The 14730-nt window shown below is 43.3% G+C and overlaps 2 protein-coding genes across 5 annotated transcripts in view; one reads left to right on the top strand and one right to left on the bottom strand.

Moving 5' to 3' along the window:
• Positions 1–4230: 4230 nt before the first annotated feature.
• LOC144702979 (uncharacterized) lies at positions 4231–9059 on the top strand. Of its 4 annotated transcripts, none has more exons than XM_078575024.1 (7): positions 4231–4319; positions 5150–5280; positions 5359–5520; positions 6109–6231; positions 6825–6968; positions 7946–8771; positions 8858–9059. In XM_078575024.1, the coding sequence occupies exons 2-6, from the start codon at positions 5155–5157 to the stop codon at positions 8354–8356; spliced, it is 966 nt and encodes a 321-aa protein (XP_078431150.1). In that variant the 5' UTR covers positions 4231–4319; positions 5150–5154; the 3' UTR covers positions 8357–8771; positions 8858–9059. The 4 variants fall into 4 exon arrangements, with proteins under 4 accessions (XP_078431150.1, XP_078431151.1, XP_078431152.1 ...); XM_078575025.1 differs by having other exon boundaries at positions 8855–9059; XM_078575026.1 differs by having other exon boundaries at positions 4250–4315.
• Positions 9060–12826: 3767 nt separating this feature from the next.
• The window catches only part of LOC144703594 (MYB-like transcription factor EOBI), a 5021-nt gene continuing 3117 nt past the window's right edge, over positions 12827–14730 (bottom strand). Inside the window, exon 3 of the mRNA XM_078575793.1 lies at positions 12827–13292. Coding sequence (XP_078431919.1) covers positions 13001–13292 — 292 coding nt within the window. The 3' untranslated portion in view covers positions 12827–13000. The remainder of the gene's footprint in view (positions 13293–14730) is intronic.

Genomic DNA, 14730 nt, shown 5'->3' with positions numbered 1-14730 from the left:
TTCCCGATCGAAGCCGCCGTGTCTTGGGATGGGTGCAAGGGACCGATACAATCGCTTCATACGGCGTCTCAGACCGAACAGACCTCGCGGTCGGGTGTGACGAGTTTGACTGACCCGAGCGACCCGCATTGAGTCTCCAACCCATACGATGGGAAACAGGTGCAACGTGACCGACCCGCGCGATGGGATGATCTAACCTGACCAAATGATGGTATGTGAGGTACCCATATGATGGGCCCGAATGATCCAACCCAACCGGAGTCTCCGTGTCATAGGACAGATACAAGGGACCGATGCGATTGCGCCGTGTGACGTCTTGGACCGAACAGACCCGACGGATGTCGCGGTCGGGTGTGATGGGTACGACCGGCCTGAGTGACCCATATAAAGTCATCCAACCCGCTCAATGGACCTGTTTGAGGGGACGGGATAACCTGACCCAACCCACCTGACCCACGTGTAAGACGGGTGAAACCGAACGAATGTAAGGCTCCCGTATAATGGGTCAAAGCGACCCGACGGACCTGACCGATCCGTATGACGGGTGCGGCCTAACAGATATTTCCCTTGTCTGTACGTGCTGATAAGAAATGGGATAATTTGAATCATAATCAGTGAGATCTTACTCTTGGAGCGAGTGGAGATATGTGAATTTTTTTAAAGGGTGATTAAAATTATTTTTGGGGAGTTATGTCGGGGGGAAATTGTTTTTGAGAGGTTATGTTGTGACGGGAAATATCAAAAGATACTTCCCGACCAAAGCTGTCGTGTCTCGGGACGGGTACAAGGGACAGATAAGATCGCTTCATACAGCGTCTCAGACCGAACGGACCTCGCGGTCGGGTGTGACGAGTTTGACTGACCCGAGCGGCCCGCATTGAGTCTCCAACCCATATGACGGGAAACAGGTGCAATGTGACCGACCCGCGCGATGGGTCGATCTAACCTGACCAAATGATGCGATGTGAGGTACTCGTATGACGGGCCCAACCTACCGGAGCCTCTGTGTCACGGGACGGGTACGAGGGACTGATGCGATCGTGCCGTGTGACGTCTTGGACCAAACAGACCTGACGGATGTCAAGGTCGGGTGTGATGAGTTCGACCGACCTGAGTGACCCATATAAAGTCATCCAACCCGCTCAATGGACCCGCTTGAGGGGACGGGATTAACTTTATTAATTAATTACACCAATGTATATATTACTCGACAAATGATTTATCTAAGCTATTAATAGGTCGAGTTGACAGACCTTGGAGTGCCAAACTACACCAAGGGCTCTAGAAGATATAAAGGAATCGGCTATCTCATGAAACGTGTATTATCTTCAATTGCCATGTATGTATACTTTTTTATTCTCATGAGATTCTGAAATGACTTGGATAGTGTCAACTTTCAATACATAATCAATTATTATAGTCAGTGCGGCTCTGTGGCAGAAGTTACAAAGAACACCTCCAATATTTGTACTATTTCAAGTAAGTGATTTAACTATATATTCTTCCATGATTCAATCTCCTCCTGTAATGAGGGCAGATAATCTAATTTTAACCACACAATCACCATTGTAGACTTGTTACTACATCCAAGCTAAGGCAGTTTGGGATCTCATTACAAGCAACTCATAGGTTGTAGTCAAAACACAACCATGGATTGCATTTATAAGCATCTCATGTGGACGTAATGAAGACATTATGTCACTGAATATTGACTGACATGTAGAATGTGTGGGGGCTTGCTTGCCAAAAAACATTGAACCTTCAATTTCTATAGAGATGTTATCAGGCATATAATGTCAAAATTTGAGATAGAAATAAGGGTTACATATGTTATTCAATGTTTTTTTATTTATCCAACGATATGATTAATTCACTTATGAACATATAGTCAGTACGGGTTGAATCTACATGAAGCATGCATTGACTAAATGAGTTTTATCTTTGATTTGTATATTTTGGATTTTCATATTTATTTTGAGAATTAATTTTAATTTAAAGAAAGCAAACTTGGGAAAAATAATTCATATATTTATAAGAACGTAGGAAAATATTGATCCTACTTAACCCAATAAATTTAGATTTAAATAAAATCATGAGAATTTAATACAATTTTAATATAAGAAAAAATACTAATGAATTAAAATTTAAAATACCTTATCGACCGCTTTGGGAGCACTGGGTGATGCTAGATGAAGATGGATGCGAGTGGAGTGGATAGAATGAAAGAGATATCGTGCTAATTGTGATGGAGATGATGGAGCATACAAGCCAAAGAGAAGTGAAATAGGGGCGGGTGATGATTTTACCACCTTTGGTGAGACGGAGGTGGAGGCGGATAGGCGTCAATGAATGGAGGAGTTGAAGGTGGCGAGCGTGATAGCGAAAACATATGCTACCGATGAGGTGAGTTAGAAAAAATATATATCACGCTAACCTTGCCGTAATGTGCCCAATCGGACGAGCGGTGTTTTTTCTTCATGTATCCTTATCTAAATGTCACTCCTTTAATCATTTGCTCATGTATTACAATAACGAACCCAAATGAGATTTTAAATGAGCAAATCACTCTGTTAATTGCTATTAGGGAAAAAATACAAGGCTATCTTTATTACAACAATAGTACATTCAAAGTATAGATCTAAGAGGAACTACCCTCAAAATTTCAGCTCAAAACTCATTTTGGATCATTAGATATCATTGTTTCAATTTGGAAAAATCTGAGCTATCCAAATTTTTCTCTACTCCTACTGCACGGTAGATTGCCAACGGCGAACAAACTTCTAGAGAGTGAAAAGGTCAAATATTTCATTAAACATGCGTACATAAAATTTCAATCCTATTTTTATGACTCATAAAAAAGATTTATTCATGAATTTAACTTCCACAATTCCATAAAGTACTAAAAAATCCACTGTCATCATCCACTTTATTGGCAATCATTGTCTTAGTCATCATTGGTAGTCACCGCTGTCTTTAGTAGTTGTCGTCCATGTATGGTATCATTGTCCCCTTTGAAAGGCTATTATCCTCCCAATCGTCGGCTATTGTTGTACATGTTTTTGGCAGTTAGCATCCCCGTCGTCAGTAGTCATCGTTCCCTTCTCCCGCAGTTGTTTTCCCATCATCAGCAATCATTTTCGCTATCGTTGACAGTCCTCTTGTCCCTGTTGCCCTTCGTTCCCATCCTCTGCAATTGTTGTCATCATCGTCCTGGTCATCAGTGGTTGTCTGTAATCATTTGACGTTGTTGTTATTGCCCTAGGCGTTTTTCGTCCTCATTGTCAATGATCATTGACAATCATCATCAATGATTGTTGACAATCGTTGGTGACAATAATTGTTGTAGATCACCATTACTGTCCTCTGTTGTTGTCTTCTTCTGATTCGGTGGTTGTCATCTCAGTCGTCAGCAATTGTCATTTGCATCGTCGATAGTCTTCGTCCCCATCATTGGCAGTTATCGTCCCCATCATTTGCAGTTGGCATCCCCCACATCGATCGTGTCCATGTAGTCTATGCTTCCCATCATTGACTTCTCTCATCCCCATGGTTGATGGTTATCGTTGGAATCATCAATGGTCATCGTCCCCATTGTCTCAGTCTACACAAGTACTTTTATACTCTATTATTACTTTGGAAATATTTTTCCATCATCCTGAACATCATTAGTCATCTCCATCACCCTTTCATCACTTCCATCATCATTCATCCGTCATAAGAGACCGACGACTGATTAATGAGTTCAATTCGTTCAACCATCCGTCCATCGCCCCAGACGACGACGGGCGAAGAATTTGAACAGAACGGTTGACGGTTAGTTTCCTCCTAAAGTCGGAACCTTCGGAACCTAGAATCTTTTTGCACTTTTCAGCTTATGAGGTTATATGCAGGGGTTTATGAGCTGTGTTACGAAGTCAATTCATCTTCATCTTCATGTTACGAAGTCAATTCATTTTCATCTTCATGTTACGAAGACGATTCATATTCAGATTCATGTTAGGGACATCCGTTCAACAAGCCTAATTCGAACCCTATGAGAGACCCAATAAATCGGATCGGCCCAATGGGTCTAACCAGGATCCGACAGCCATTTGATCGAATCTTTATCGGTCACTTTGCGATCGGGACCGGTCGATCGATCGAATCTTTGTGTCAGATTTGATCAGAACCAGTCAACAATAAAAATTAAAAAAACTGTTTATAAAATATTATTTGGATTATTATATAAACATTCTCGGCCTTCAACTTTCCGAGAATAACGTAGTTAAGGAGGACATCCGCCGACCGACGTAATCGCGTCGCGGAGTTCAACGTGGTTGGTAAACAACTATCCCTCTTTTTTCTTGGCGATTGTTCAAACCTGTCGTGATTTTCCGTGTTTTTTTTGGAAAGTCGAAGAAATCGTCTGATTCATGTGTATTGAGACCGTTCAGTTCTCTTTCTTTGGCACGGTTAGATTTAATAATATCGGCGGTAGAGATGATATCTGGGTAGCGACGAGTCCCAGTTTTGTTATTCTCTTCCAGACCTTGAACTGGGCCGAATTATAGTAAACAGGAAATTGGAGTTGTTTTTTTCTGGATGTAAATTCGTTGAAGCGCCACCTTCTTGAGTTTTTGATCGGGTTAGCTGGCGTTCACGTTCTACTGAGTATGTTCTTTGCGTTCTTCCAGATACGAGTTACAGTTCCACAATATTTAATGCTTCAATATTTTTGTGGAGATATTTGATAAATCCGATGACAGTTTAGAGATTTCAAATTTCTGTGCTGTCGAAGGAATATGATTTTTTTTTGAGACGGAAGATTTGCGGAGTACGATGCGTGGAGTGGGTATTGATCTATTTATTTTGTGAATTGGTTCACGTCTTCACACGATCCCTCTTTCGTCCGTTTTCTATACAAGGATGAATTTATATTTTTGGGTTGATTATTTTCGCGTTCAAGGATGAAGTGTAGCATCTTGATGTTAGTTTGATCACAAGTGGGTTTTCGCAGTATTTCTTCATCTTTTTTAGTGGATATAAACACTAACAATCGTTAATAATCAGCGGCAACCAAATACATGGGAATATATTAAAAATCAGCAGTCACTTTAAAATGTTTAGATGTTATTGGCTGAAACTTTCTTCTTCTTTTATCGTTACCAAGCACAAATGGACGAGAAGAAAAGAAGAGGTGGACGAGATTCATTTCTTCACAATAAGCTAGAAAAACAGACGATTGCCCCCGCATTTAACTTTATGATGCAGTTCTCAGACAGAATTCAGGGTTATTTCAAGGTAATAGCTTATAGGACTCATCTTGCCCAGAAGTTGACAGTTTTTTCTGCGAAATCTATTAATATACTTTTTTTCCAGGCAAAGTTTCAGCAACCAGTGAAAACTCCAGAGACAAAGAATCTCAGTTCTGCGGTCATTATTGAAAAAGAAACTGGGTCCCCGTGGGCTCTGAATTTCGAGAAGCAACTACAAGCTTGGAGAAATAACCCAGCTTGGATTACACAAAAATATGAAGTGGAGGTGATCATTTGCCTTGATCTAAAATAAAATTCAAATAGGCTATTTTTCTATTTTGAAAGGAATTCAAATAGGCTACCATCTTGGTAACAAATGATTTGCTTTCAAGAGGGTGGATTTAAATCTTGGGCTCCCAGTCATTTGAATAAAAAAGAGTCGCGGAGCCTTAGTGCATCATGCTTTGTAAACATAGCTTTATGAACCCTATTACCAGGCATTTTCGTAAAACCTTGATGGAGTAACCTGAATTTCAATGCAACTGAATAGCATTTGGATGAATTTTGTACGAAACTATATTTATCTATTCAGATGTTGTATGAGAACTGTTGATGTTATAGTTGGAGTTTAGTTTGTTTGTAAGGTAAATTTCCTTAATGTACTCTTCTCCTTTTCTTGACTGGCGTGCTTTAGGGTGGTGGGGTTTCTTCCCTGCTCATTTTTTTCTATTACCCCTCACTATTTCAGCAATTCAAACTGTCCTCAGCTTTTTCAGAAGTATTATTTCTAACGAATAGTGAATTCTGCTCGTTCATAAAATTTCATGGATGAGAAATAATCATATATTTCTGCTTCAAACTGTTTTATTTCCAGGCCACTGTTCCTAAGGGCTCACTTTGTAACCTGAACGTAAAGTTCACTGTTGGATTGCCGCCAGATGCTATCTACAACATTGTTACTGATCCTGAGAATAAGAGAGTCTTCAAAAACATCAAGGTTTCATTTCACGATGCCAGCATATCTTTCTAATTCTCGAATGTTAACAAACTGTATATTTTACGTCCTAAGCTTTTTTTCCACCCCCGATTCATTTGAAATAAAAAAGCCGATTCTTATGATTGAATGCCTCTAAAAAAAAAAAGAAAAAAAGAATGCAACTCATGTCAGGGATATTTCTATCACTGTCCCTTACAGTAGCCTCCCTTTAAACACCTGGAGCTTTCCATTAATATGATGTTGATCCGGCATGCGGGCATTGGCAGAAGAATCGCCATTTCAAAAAAAAAAGTAGTTGATCCGGGCCTGCAGCCAAGATCTCTCCCGTTCTAACATATAAATTAGTTTTTTTAAAAATATACCAGCTTTCAGACATTTATAATATTTGTAGAATTACCTCTCCTTAATTCCCAGGAAGCGGCTGATTCTCCTTCGCTAACTTTTAATTTCGTACTTTTTTCTCATGGATGTTGACGTCTGTTCTTTTGGTCAACGTTTTGAGATTTGATACCTTATTTATAATAGTTTTTAGCACATCCAGTCATGACTTTTGCGCTTTGATCAACGGGGATGTTTATAAAATTTCATTTTAGGAAGTGATATCAAGGAAGGTTCTGCTTGACGAGGGGTCAAGGCAAGTGGTCGAGGTAGAACAAGCGGCTCTTTGGAAGTTCCTCTGGTGGTCTGGCGTCATCTCCGTCCATGTCTTTGTTGATCAAAACAGAAAAAACCACACTGTGAGGAGGCTCTCTCTTACACACACCCACACTTTCACCCTCTCTCTCTCTCTCTCTCTCTCTCTTTCTCTGTTCACTATCTCAATATCTTCATCTCTTTATCTCAATATCTCTCTCTTTCTCTTCCTATCTTCATCCCTCTCTCTGTCTCTCTCTTCCTATCTTTATCCCTCTCTCTCTCACTCTCTCTCTTTCTGGTTCTGTTCTATCCCTCTGTCTAATACTTCTCATTTTTATCTCTCTCTCGTACACACACACTGTCTCCTTGTATGCCATCCTTGCTTGTATCTTGCTCTCTCCCTCTCGCCCAACAATCTCTCCCTCTATCTCTCTATCTCTCCATGAATAGCTCTACATTTTGCTCTCTCCATCTCTCTCTCCCTCAACCTCAACTTCTCAGGCTATCTATATATATATATATATCTGTCCTCTGTAGCTCCAGTCTCACTCTTTCTATGTTATCTCTCTCTCTCTCTCTCTCTGTGTCCTCTGTATATCTAGCTTCACTCTCTTTCTATGTTATTTATTTATCTCTCCTTTTCTCCGTTCTGTATCTTAAGTCTTGCTCTCTTTCTATGTTATTTCTCTCTCTCTCTCTCTCTCTCTGTAACTTGAATCTTGCTCTCTTTCTATGTTATTTCTATCTTTCTCTCTCTCTGTGTCCTCTGTATCTCCAGTCTCACACTCTTTCTCTGTTCTGTATCTTAGTCGTGCTCTGTTTCTATGTTATTTCTCTCTCTCTCTCTCTCTCTTTTCTGTATCTTGAATCTTGCTCTCTTTCTATGATATTTCTCTCTCGCTCTGTCCTCTGTATCTCCAGTCTCACTCTCTTTCTATGTTATTTCTTTCTCTCTCTTTCTCTGTTCCATATCCCGAGTCATGTTCTCTTTCCATGTTATTTCTTTCTCTCTCAAATTCTATATTTGGAAAGACCCAAGCCATGCATCCTAAAATTTTGGCTTATGCATTCCGGATAGGTGAGATTTAAGCAAGGGAATATGGGATTCATGAAGAGGTTTGAAGGGTGCTGGAAAGTGGAGCCCCTCTTCGTGGATGAGGACCTCTGTTCCCCAGAACAGCCCAGAACTCTGTCTGAGTATGAGGCCTGCTCAGCCTCCAGAGGCAGAGTTGGCTCCCTTGTCACCTTAGAGCAGCTCATTCAGCCCACAATTGTCCCTCCGCCGCCCATCTCGTGGTACCTCCGTGGGATCACGACACGAACGACAGAGATGCTCATAGACGACCTGATTGCTGAGGCCGAGCGCCTCAAGTCTCCATCCAACGGCCCAGATTTGTCTCAGATTGTGACCATTGATCTTGATCTTGGGGACCAGATTAAGCAGCGGTGGCGCCAGAGGCGACAGCCTAAACGACGGTTGCTGGATTGAGCTTTCAACCATGGGCAAGGGACGGTCGTGCAGTTTGGATAAAAATTTTGAACAATGTGGGGAATTCAAAGTTGGATGGCCATTCAAACAACGTGGGTTCGGGTCCCATGTGTGATGACTAGGGTTTGACATTTTGGACCGAAGTTCGGTAAGAACGGACCAAACCTGGACTGGTTCGGAATCAGTCTGGGGGTCAAACTGGACCAGGGATATGGAACTTATACAATATTTATATAACTTAAATTTGATATTGTAAAGTATATTTTTTATTTGATGAATACCTTCCATTCCCCACTTCCCCCTCCCCGTTCCTGTTCCTCTTCTACTTCACCGCCTCGGGGGCTCCCTGCTCCCACTCCGAGATCAGCAGCTCTGTGTCCCCCCCCACTGCATCTCTACATGCTCCCTTTCTTTGGTAATTTTAAATTTTTTTTGAATGCCTTTTCCCATTTTTGCTTTCTTAATCATGATGCAATTCTATGCTTATTTTTGGTTTAGCAGGAAGGCGGCGCCTAAGCAATGTCAAGTTGGACGCGCTGAAATGATCAAAGGGAGCCAAGGCAGCTAAGAAACATGCGGCATATGGTGACACCCCTTTATAATGATAAAATTTTGGTTTCCAAGATGGACTTCATAATTTATTCTGTAATACATTATCCCTTGTAAGGAAGTCCATATCAATTATCTACTTTGAATTTTATAATTTGACTTTGACATTATCAATTCAACCTGGCGAACCAGGACCAGACTACACCGTACTGAGACTGGACCAAAATTTAGGTTGGGTTTAAGTCTTTGCTTAAAACCAGGACCGGACTAGAACCGTGCAGCCCTCGCAGGAGCCTCTGATTAAAGCGCTTGCTTCATTAGATAAAATGTCAAAAATATGTTTCTAATTGAGATTGGAACCTGATAAATGCTTTTAAAAAACCATCACATTGGCCATCCATACATTACTATTTGTAACTAAATTATTACATTTATAATCAAAATCAAACCCCAGGCTCTGCGCGGCAGGACGAAGCAAAAGCTCATCGGGCGGGGCGAAGGCAGGTTCAAATATTCAATCCTAACCACGTAAAACCGAAGAGCCGGCCACCGATTGTTGTTATTATAGTTCCGGATTGTCTGGGCCGTGGACGATGGACGGGATGGGACCAAGATCGTCCCGTCCGACGTCCAGAAACAGTGCAGGGATGCGGACGGGACGATTATTTCATCTGAGACCTCCGAACGGGACTATTTTTTCATCCCGTCTGGACAAAAACCAACCGCTCTGGAGGTCTCGGGACGAATTTTCGTCCCGGCTTTCGTCCAACCTCGCGGACAGGATGATTTTTTCATCCTGGGACGAAAAGGCCGTCCCTTCTGCGTCCCTGCATTTGTATAATTCAGGATCGTCCCAGACGTGGACGATGGACAGACTAGGGTGAAGATCATCCCGTCCGTCATCCGGAATCAGTGCAGGGACGCAAAGCACACGGTTTTTTTGTCCAAGACCTCTGGACGGACGGTTTTTTTGTCCAAGTGGACGAAAACTGTCCCGTCCGAGAGTCTCGGACTAAAAAAAGTCCGGATTTACGTCCAACCTCGCGGATGGGACGGTTCTTTCGTCCCTGCGCTATAGTTGTTGTAACCATCCATCCCTACTCTGGGGGGCCCAAAAGCATTGTAGAATGGGGCTCTGATGCCTCATTCAGGCCCATTAGTCCATATGGTGGGGCCACCACAGATGTGATAGGCACCAAACTAGAAAAAGTGTGGGGCCCACTAGCTGAAAGGCCTATATTTGACCCCACGTTGAAAGCCCATTAAGGGCCTTTTAGGGTTTCCATTTTGGGTAAGCTACTCAGCTAGGTGGAGGAGAAAGGCAGGGGCTGTCAGTAGGAACTTAGGAAGCCCATTCCAAGGGGGTGAAAAGGACTTTCCTCTCTCTAAAATCATGTGGGTGGGGCCCCCAAACTGGCCCATCTAAACGTAGAGAGAGAGAGACATATCGATGGAAATGTAGAGAGAGGTATCGATGACAATGTAGAGAGAGGTATCCGGAGATATATAAAGATAGAGGGAGATATCTATGGATAGATAGATGGACGGAGAGAGAGACAGAGAGAGCGCTGAAATATTGAGAGACGGATGAATATATAGAGAGATATCTATATATAGATAGAGAAAGAGAGCGATGGAAATGTAGAGAGAGAGAGAGGGCGCTGGAATGCAAAGAGATCGATGGATAGCGTTGGAAATGTAGGGAGAAAAGAGATAAGAGAGAGAGGGAGAGATTGAGAGCCTTGGAAATGTAGAGAGAGATGGATAAATAGAGAGAGAGAGAGCCTTGGGAATGTGGAGAGAAGAGAGAAGAGAGAGAGGTAGAGAGAAAGACGTGGAAATGTAAAGAGAGATTATAGATAGAGATAGCCTTGGGAATGTGGAGAGAAGAGAGAAGAGAGAGAGGTAGAGAGAGAGACCTGGAAATGTAAAGAGAGATTATAGATAGAGAGGACCTTGGGAATGTGGAGAGAGATATATGATAGATAGCGAGGACCTTGGGAATGTGGAGAGAAGAGAGAGAGAGAGAGCCCTGGAAATGTAGAGAGAGATAGATGATAGATAGAGAGGACCTTGGGAATGTGGAGATAAATAGATAGAGAGATAGTTGGAATTGTAGAGGGAGGAGAGAGTGAGAGATAAATAGAGAGAGTTAGAAGTATAGAGAGGAGTGAGAGAGTAAAAAGGTAGAGAAGAAAGAGATGGAGTTAGAAAGATAGAGAGGAGAGAGAGACAGAGAGTTTAAAATGTAGAGAGGAGGGAGAGAGACAGAGAGAGGTAGAGAGACGAGAGAGTGAGATATAAAGGTAGGGAGGAGAGAGAGTTAGAAAGGTAGAGCGCTTGAAAGGTAACGAGAAAGAGAAAGCGTTAGAAAGGCAGTGAGAGGGAGAGGGGGAGAGAGAGAATAAGAAAGGTAGAGAAGAAAGAGAGGGAGTTAGAAAGATAGAGATGAGAGAGAGACAGAGAGAGTTACAAATGTAGAGAGGAGGGAGAGAGACAGAGAGAGGCAGAGAGGAGAGAGAGATAGAAAGGTAGAGAGGAGGGAGAGAGACAGAGAGAGGTAGAGAGAAGAGAGAGAGGAGGGAGAGAGACAGAGAGAGGTAGAGAGAAGAGAGAGAGGAGGGAGAGAGACAGAGAGAGGTAGAGAGAAGAGAGAGAGATAGAAAGGTAGAGGAGGGAGAGAGACAGAGAGAGGTAGAGAGAAGAGAGAGAGGAGGGAGAGAGACAGAGAGAGGGAGAGAAGAGAGGGAGAGAAAGGGAGAGAGGAGGGAGAGAGACAGAGAGAGGTAGGGAGGGGAGAGAGAGATAGAAAGGTAGAGGAGGGAGAGAGACAGAGAGAGGTAGAGAGAAGAGAGAGAGGAGAGAGAAAGAGAGAGAGAGGTAGAGAAGAGAGAGATAGAAAGGTAGAGAGGAGGGAGAGAGACAGAGAGAGGTAGAGAGAAGAGAGAGAGATAGAAAGGTAGAGGAGGGAGAGAGACAGAGAGAGGTAGAGAGAAGAGAGAGAGGAGGGAGAGAGACAGAGAGAGGTAGAGAAGAGAGAGATAGAAAGGTAGAGAGGAGGGAGAGAGACAGAGAGAGGTAGAGAGAAGAGAGAGATAGAAAGGTAGAGAGGAGGGAGAGAGATAGAAAAGTAGAGAGGAGGGAGAGAGACAGAGAGAGGGAGAGAGAAGAGAGAGATAGAAAGGTAGAGAGAAGAGAGAGAGAGATTGAAGGTAAAGAGGAGGGAGAGAGACAGAGAGAGGTAGAGAGAAGAGAGAGATAGAAAGGTAGAGAGAGAGAGAGAGAGAGAGAGAGAGAGAGAGAGAGAGAGAGAGAGAGAGAGAGAGAGAGAGAGAGAGAGAGAGAGAGAGAGAGAGAGAGAGAGAGAGAGAGAGAGAGAGAGAGAGAGAGAGAGAGAGAGAGAGAGAGAGAGAGAGAGAGAGAGAGAGAGAGAGAGAGAGAGAGAGAGAGAGAGAGAGAGAGAGAGAGAGAGAGAGAGAGAGAGAGAGAGAGAGAGAGAGAGAGAGAGAGAGAGAGAGAGAGAGAGAGAGAGAGAGAGAGAGAGAGAGAGAGAGAGAGAGAGAGAGAGAGAGAGAGAGAGAGAGAGAGAGAGAGAGAGAGAGAGAGAGAGAGAGAGAGAGAGAGAGAGAGAGAGAGAGAGAGAGAGAGAGAGAGAGAGAGAGAGAGAGAGAGAGAGAGAGAGAGAGAGAGAGAGAGAGAGAGAGAGAGAGAGAGAGAGAGAGAGAGAGAGAGAGAGAGAGAGAGAGAGAGAGAGAGAGAGAGAGAGAGAGAGAGAGAGAGAGAGAGAGAGAGAGAAAGCGTTAGAAGGTAGTGAGAAGAGAGAGAGAGAGAGCTTCAAAATATCTGGAGTAAACGGATGATGTCATCAAGATATCCAGCGTATGGGAAACCAAATCGAAAATTAAATGCGAAGAACAAAACTAGCAATCAAAGAAAGAGCTTCTTCACGGGCATTCCTTAATTTTTCCCAATCCCAGCGAGAGTTTCCCAATCCAAACTCCAAATTATACACAAAATATGCATACCATACAACAACAACAGCAATGATAACGACACACGCACCCTTCGATCAGAACAACGAACAACAATCAATCATCAACCGATCGATTCGTCGCCGAAGAGCTGCATCGACCAGAAATCCTCCAAACTCCAGAATCCGTCGTTGTTCTCCAGCGACGGAGGAGTGTACGCAATCGCGCCGCTACAAGAAGGGCCGTCGTCTCCCTCGTCGGCCGTCGGATGAGCCGCGATCGGGTCCGAGATCGGAATGGACGGCGGATATTCCAAGCGTTGATCGTCTTTGATCTTCTTCTGGATTCTCGTTCGCCAGAAGTTCTTGATTTCGTTGTCTGTTCTTCCCGGCAGCTGCCGAGCAATCTTCGACCACCTGCGCGGTTGAGAAAGCAGTTCAATTCTCAGGTGTCGTTGAAGCGTAGATGATTGTTCATTTCGTCTTATGAGAGAAAGATCGGTTTGAGGAAGACGGGTTTTGTGGCAAGTAGTGATAGAGAGAGAGACAAAGAGACAGAAAGCGAGAGAGTTACAGAGACTTGGAGAGAGAGTTTGAGAGAGACTTAGAGAGGGAGACGGAGAGAAAGTTACGGAGAGAGTTAGAGAGATTAAGAGAGGGAGACAGAAAGTTACAGTGAGTTAGAGAGAGGATAGAGCGAGAGTTGGAGAGAGGGAGCGCGAGAAGGAGAAAAAGTTGCAGAGAGTTAGAGAGAGGATAGAGAGAGACTTAGAGAGGGAGAAAGAGAAAAAAGTTGCAGAGAGTTAGAGAGAGGATAGAGAGAGAGTTTGAGAGAGGGAGTTTAGAGAGGGACTTTGAGAGAGACTTAGAGAGGGAGGAGAAAAACTTTCAGAGAGTTAGAGAGAGGATTGACAGAGGACAGAGATAGACAGAGTTTGAGAGAGACTTAGAGAGGGAGAAGGAGAAAAAGTTGTAGAGAGTTAGAGAGAGACCAAGAGAGGGTGACAGAGAAAGTTACAGAGAGTTAGAGAGAGGATAGATAGAGAGAGTTTGTGAGAGACTTAGAGAGGGAGGAGAGAAAGTTACAGAGAGAAAGAGAGTATGAGAGAGACTTAGAGATGGGGACACAGGGAAAGTTACAAAGAGAAAGAGAGTACGAGAGAGACTTGGATACGGAGACAGAGAGAAAGTTACAAAGAGAGTTAGAGAGACTTGGATACGGAGACAGAAATCCTCCAAACTCCAGAATCCGATCCGAACCCGACTGAGCATCTGTTCGGATCGGATAGTTCGAACAAGGTGGCTGTTTGGATCAAATGTTCGAATAAGAACCGATTCGAACACGTTGTTCGAATCGGATCGAATCTAATGTTCGAATCCGGCGGCGCCGGCGGCGCCCGGTGCCGGCCAGAGGTCACCAGCGACCGCCAGCAGTGCCAGCGGCCGCCAGAGAGAGTCTCTGGCGGTCGCTGGCGCCGCTGGCAATTTGTTCGAAATTGTTCGAACAAGGTCGAACAAATGGCAATCGAACACGAACAAACCAAATTGTTAGTTCGAAACTTTCGATCTAACACGAACAAAGGGTCTGTTCGATCGGACGATTCGAACAAATCGTTCGAATTGGCTTTTGTTCGTTCGAATCTGTTGATCAAGATTCGAAAGATCCGATCCGATCCCCAATGCCTACTCAGAGAGAGAGTCAGAGAAAGAATGTTGGAGAGAAAGACTTAGGCAAGGAAACATAAAAGTTACAACCAGAGTTAGAGAGAGTTCAGAGAGAAACTAAGAGAGGGAGGGAGAGAGAGATAGATAGATGGAGAGAGAGAGGTGGAGAGGGAGATAGATAGATAGATAG

This window comes from Wolffia australiana, chromosome 5 (assembly GCF_029677425.1).
Source record: "Wolffia australiana isolate 7733 chromosome 5, ASM2967742v1".
NCBI classification, from domain to species: domain Eukaryota; kingdom Viridiplantae; phylum Streptophyta; class Magnoliopsida; order Alismatales; family Araceae; genus Wolffia; species Wolffia australiana.
This window is presented reverse-complemented; position numbering and strand designations above follow the sequence as displayed.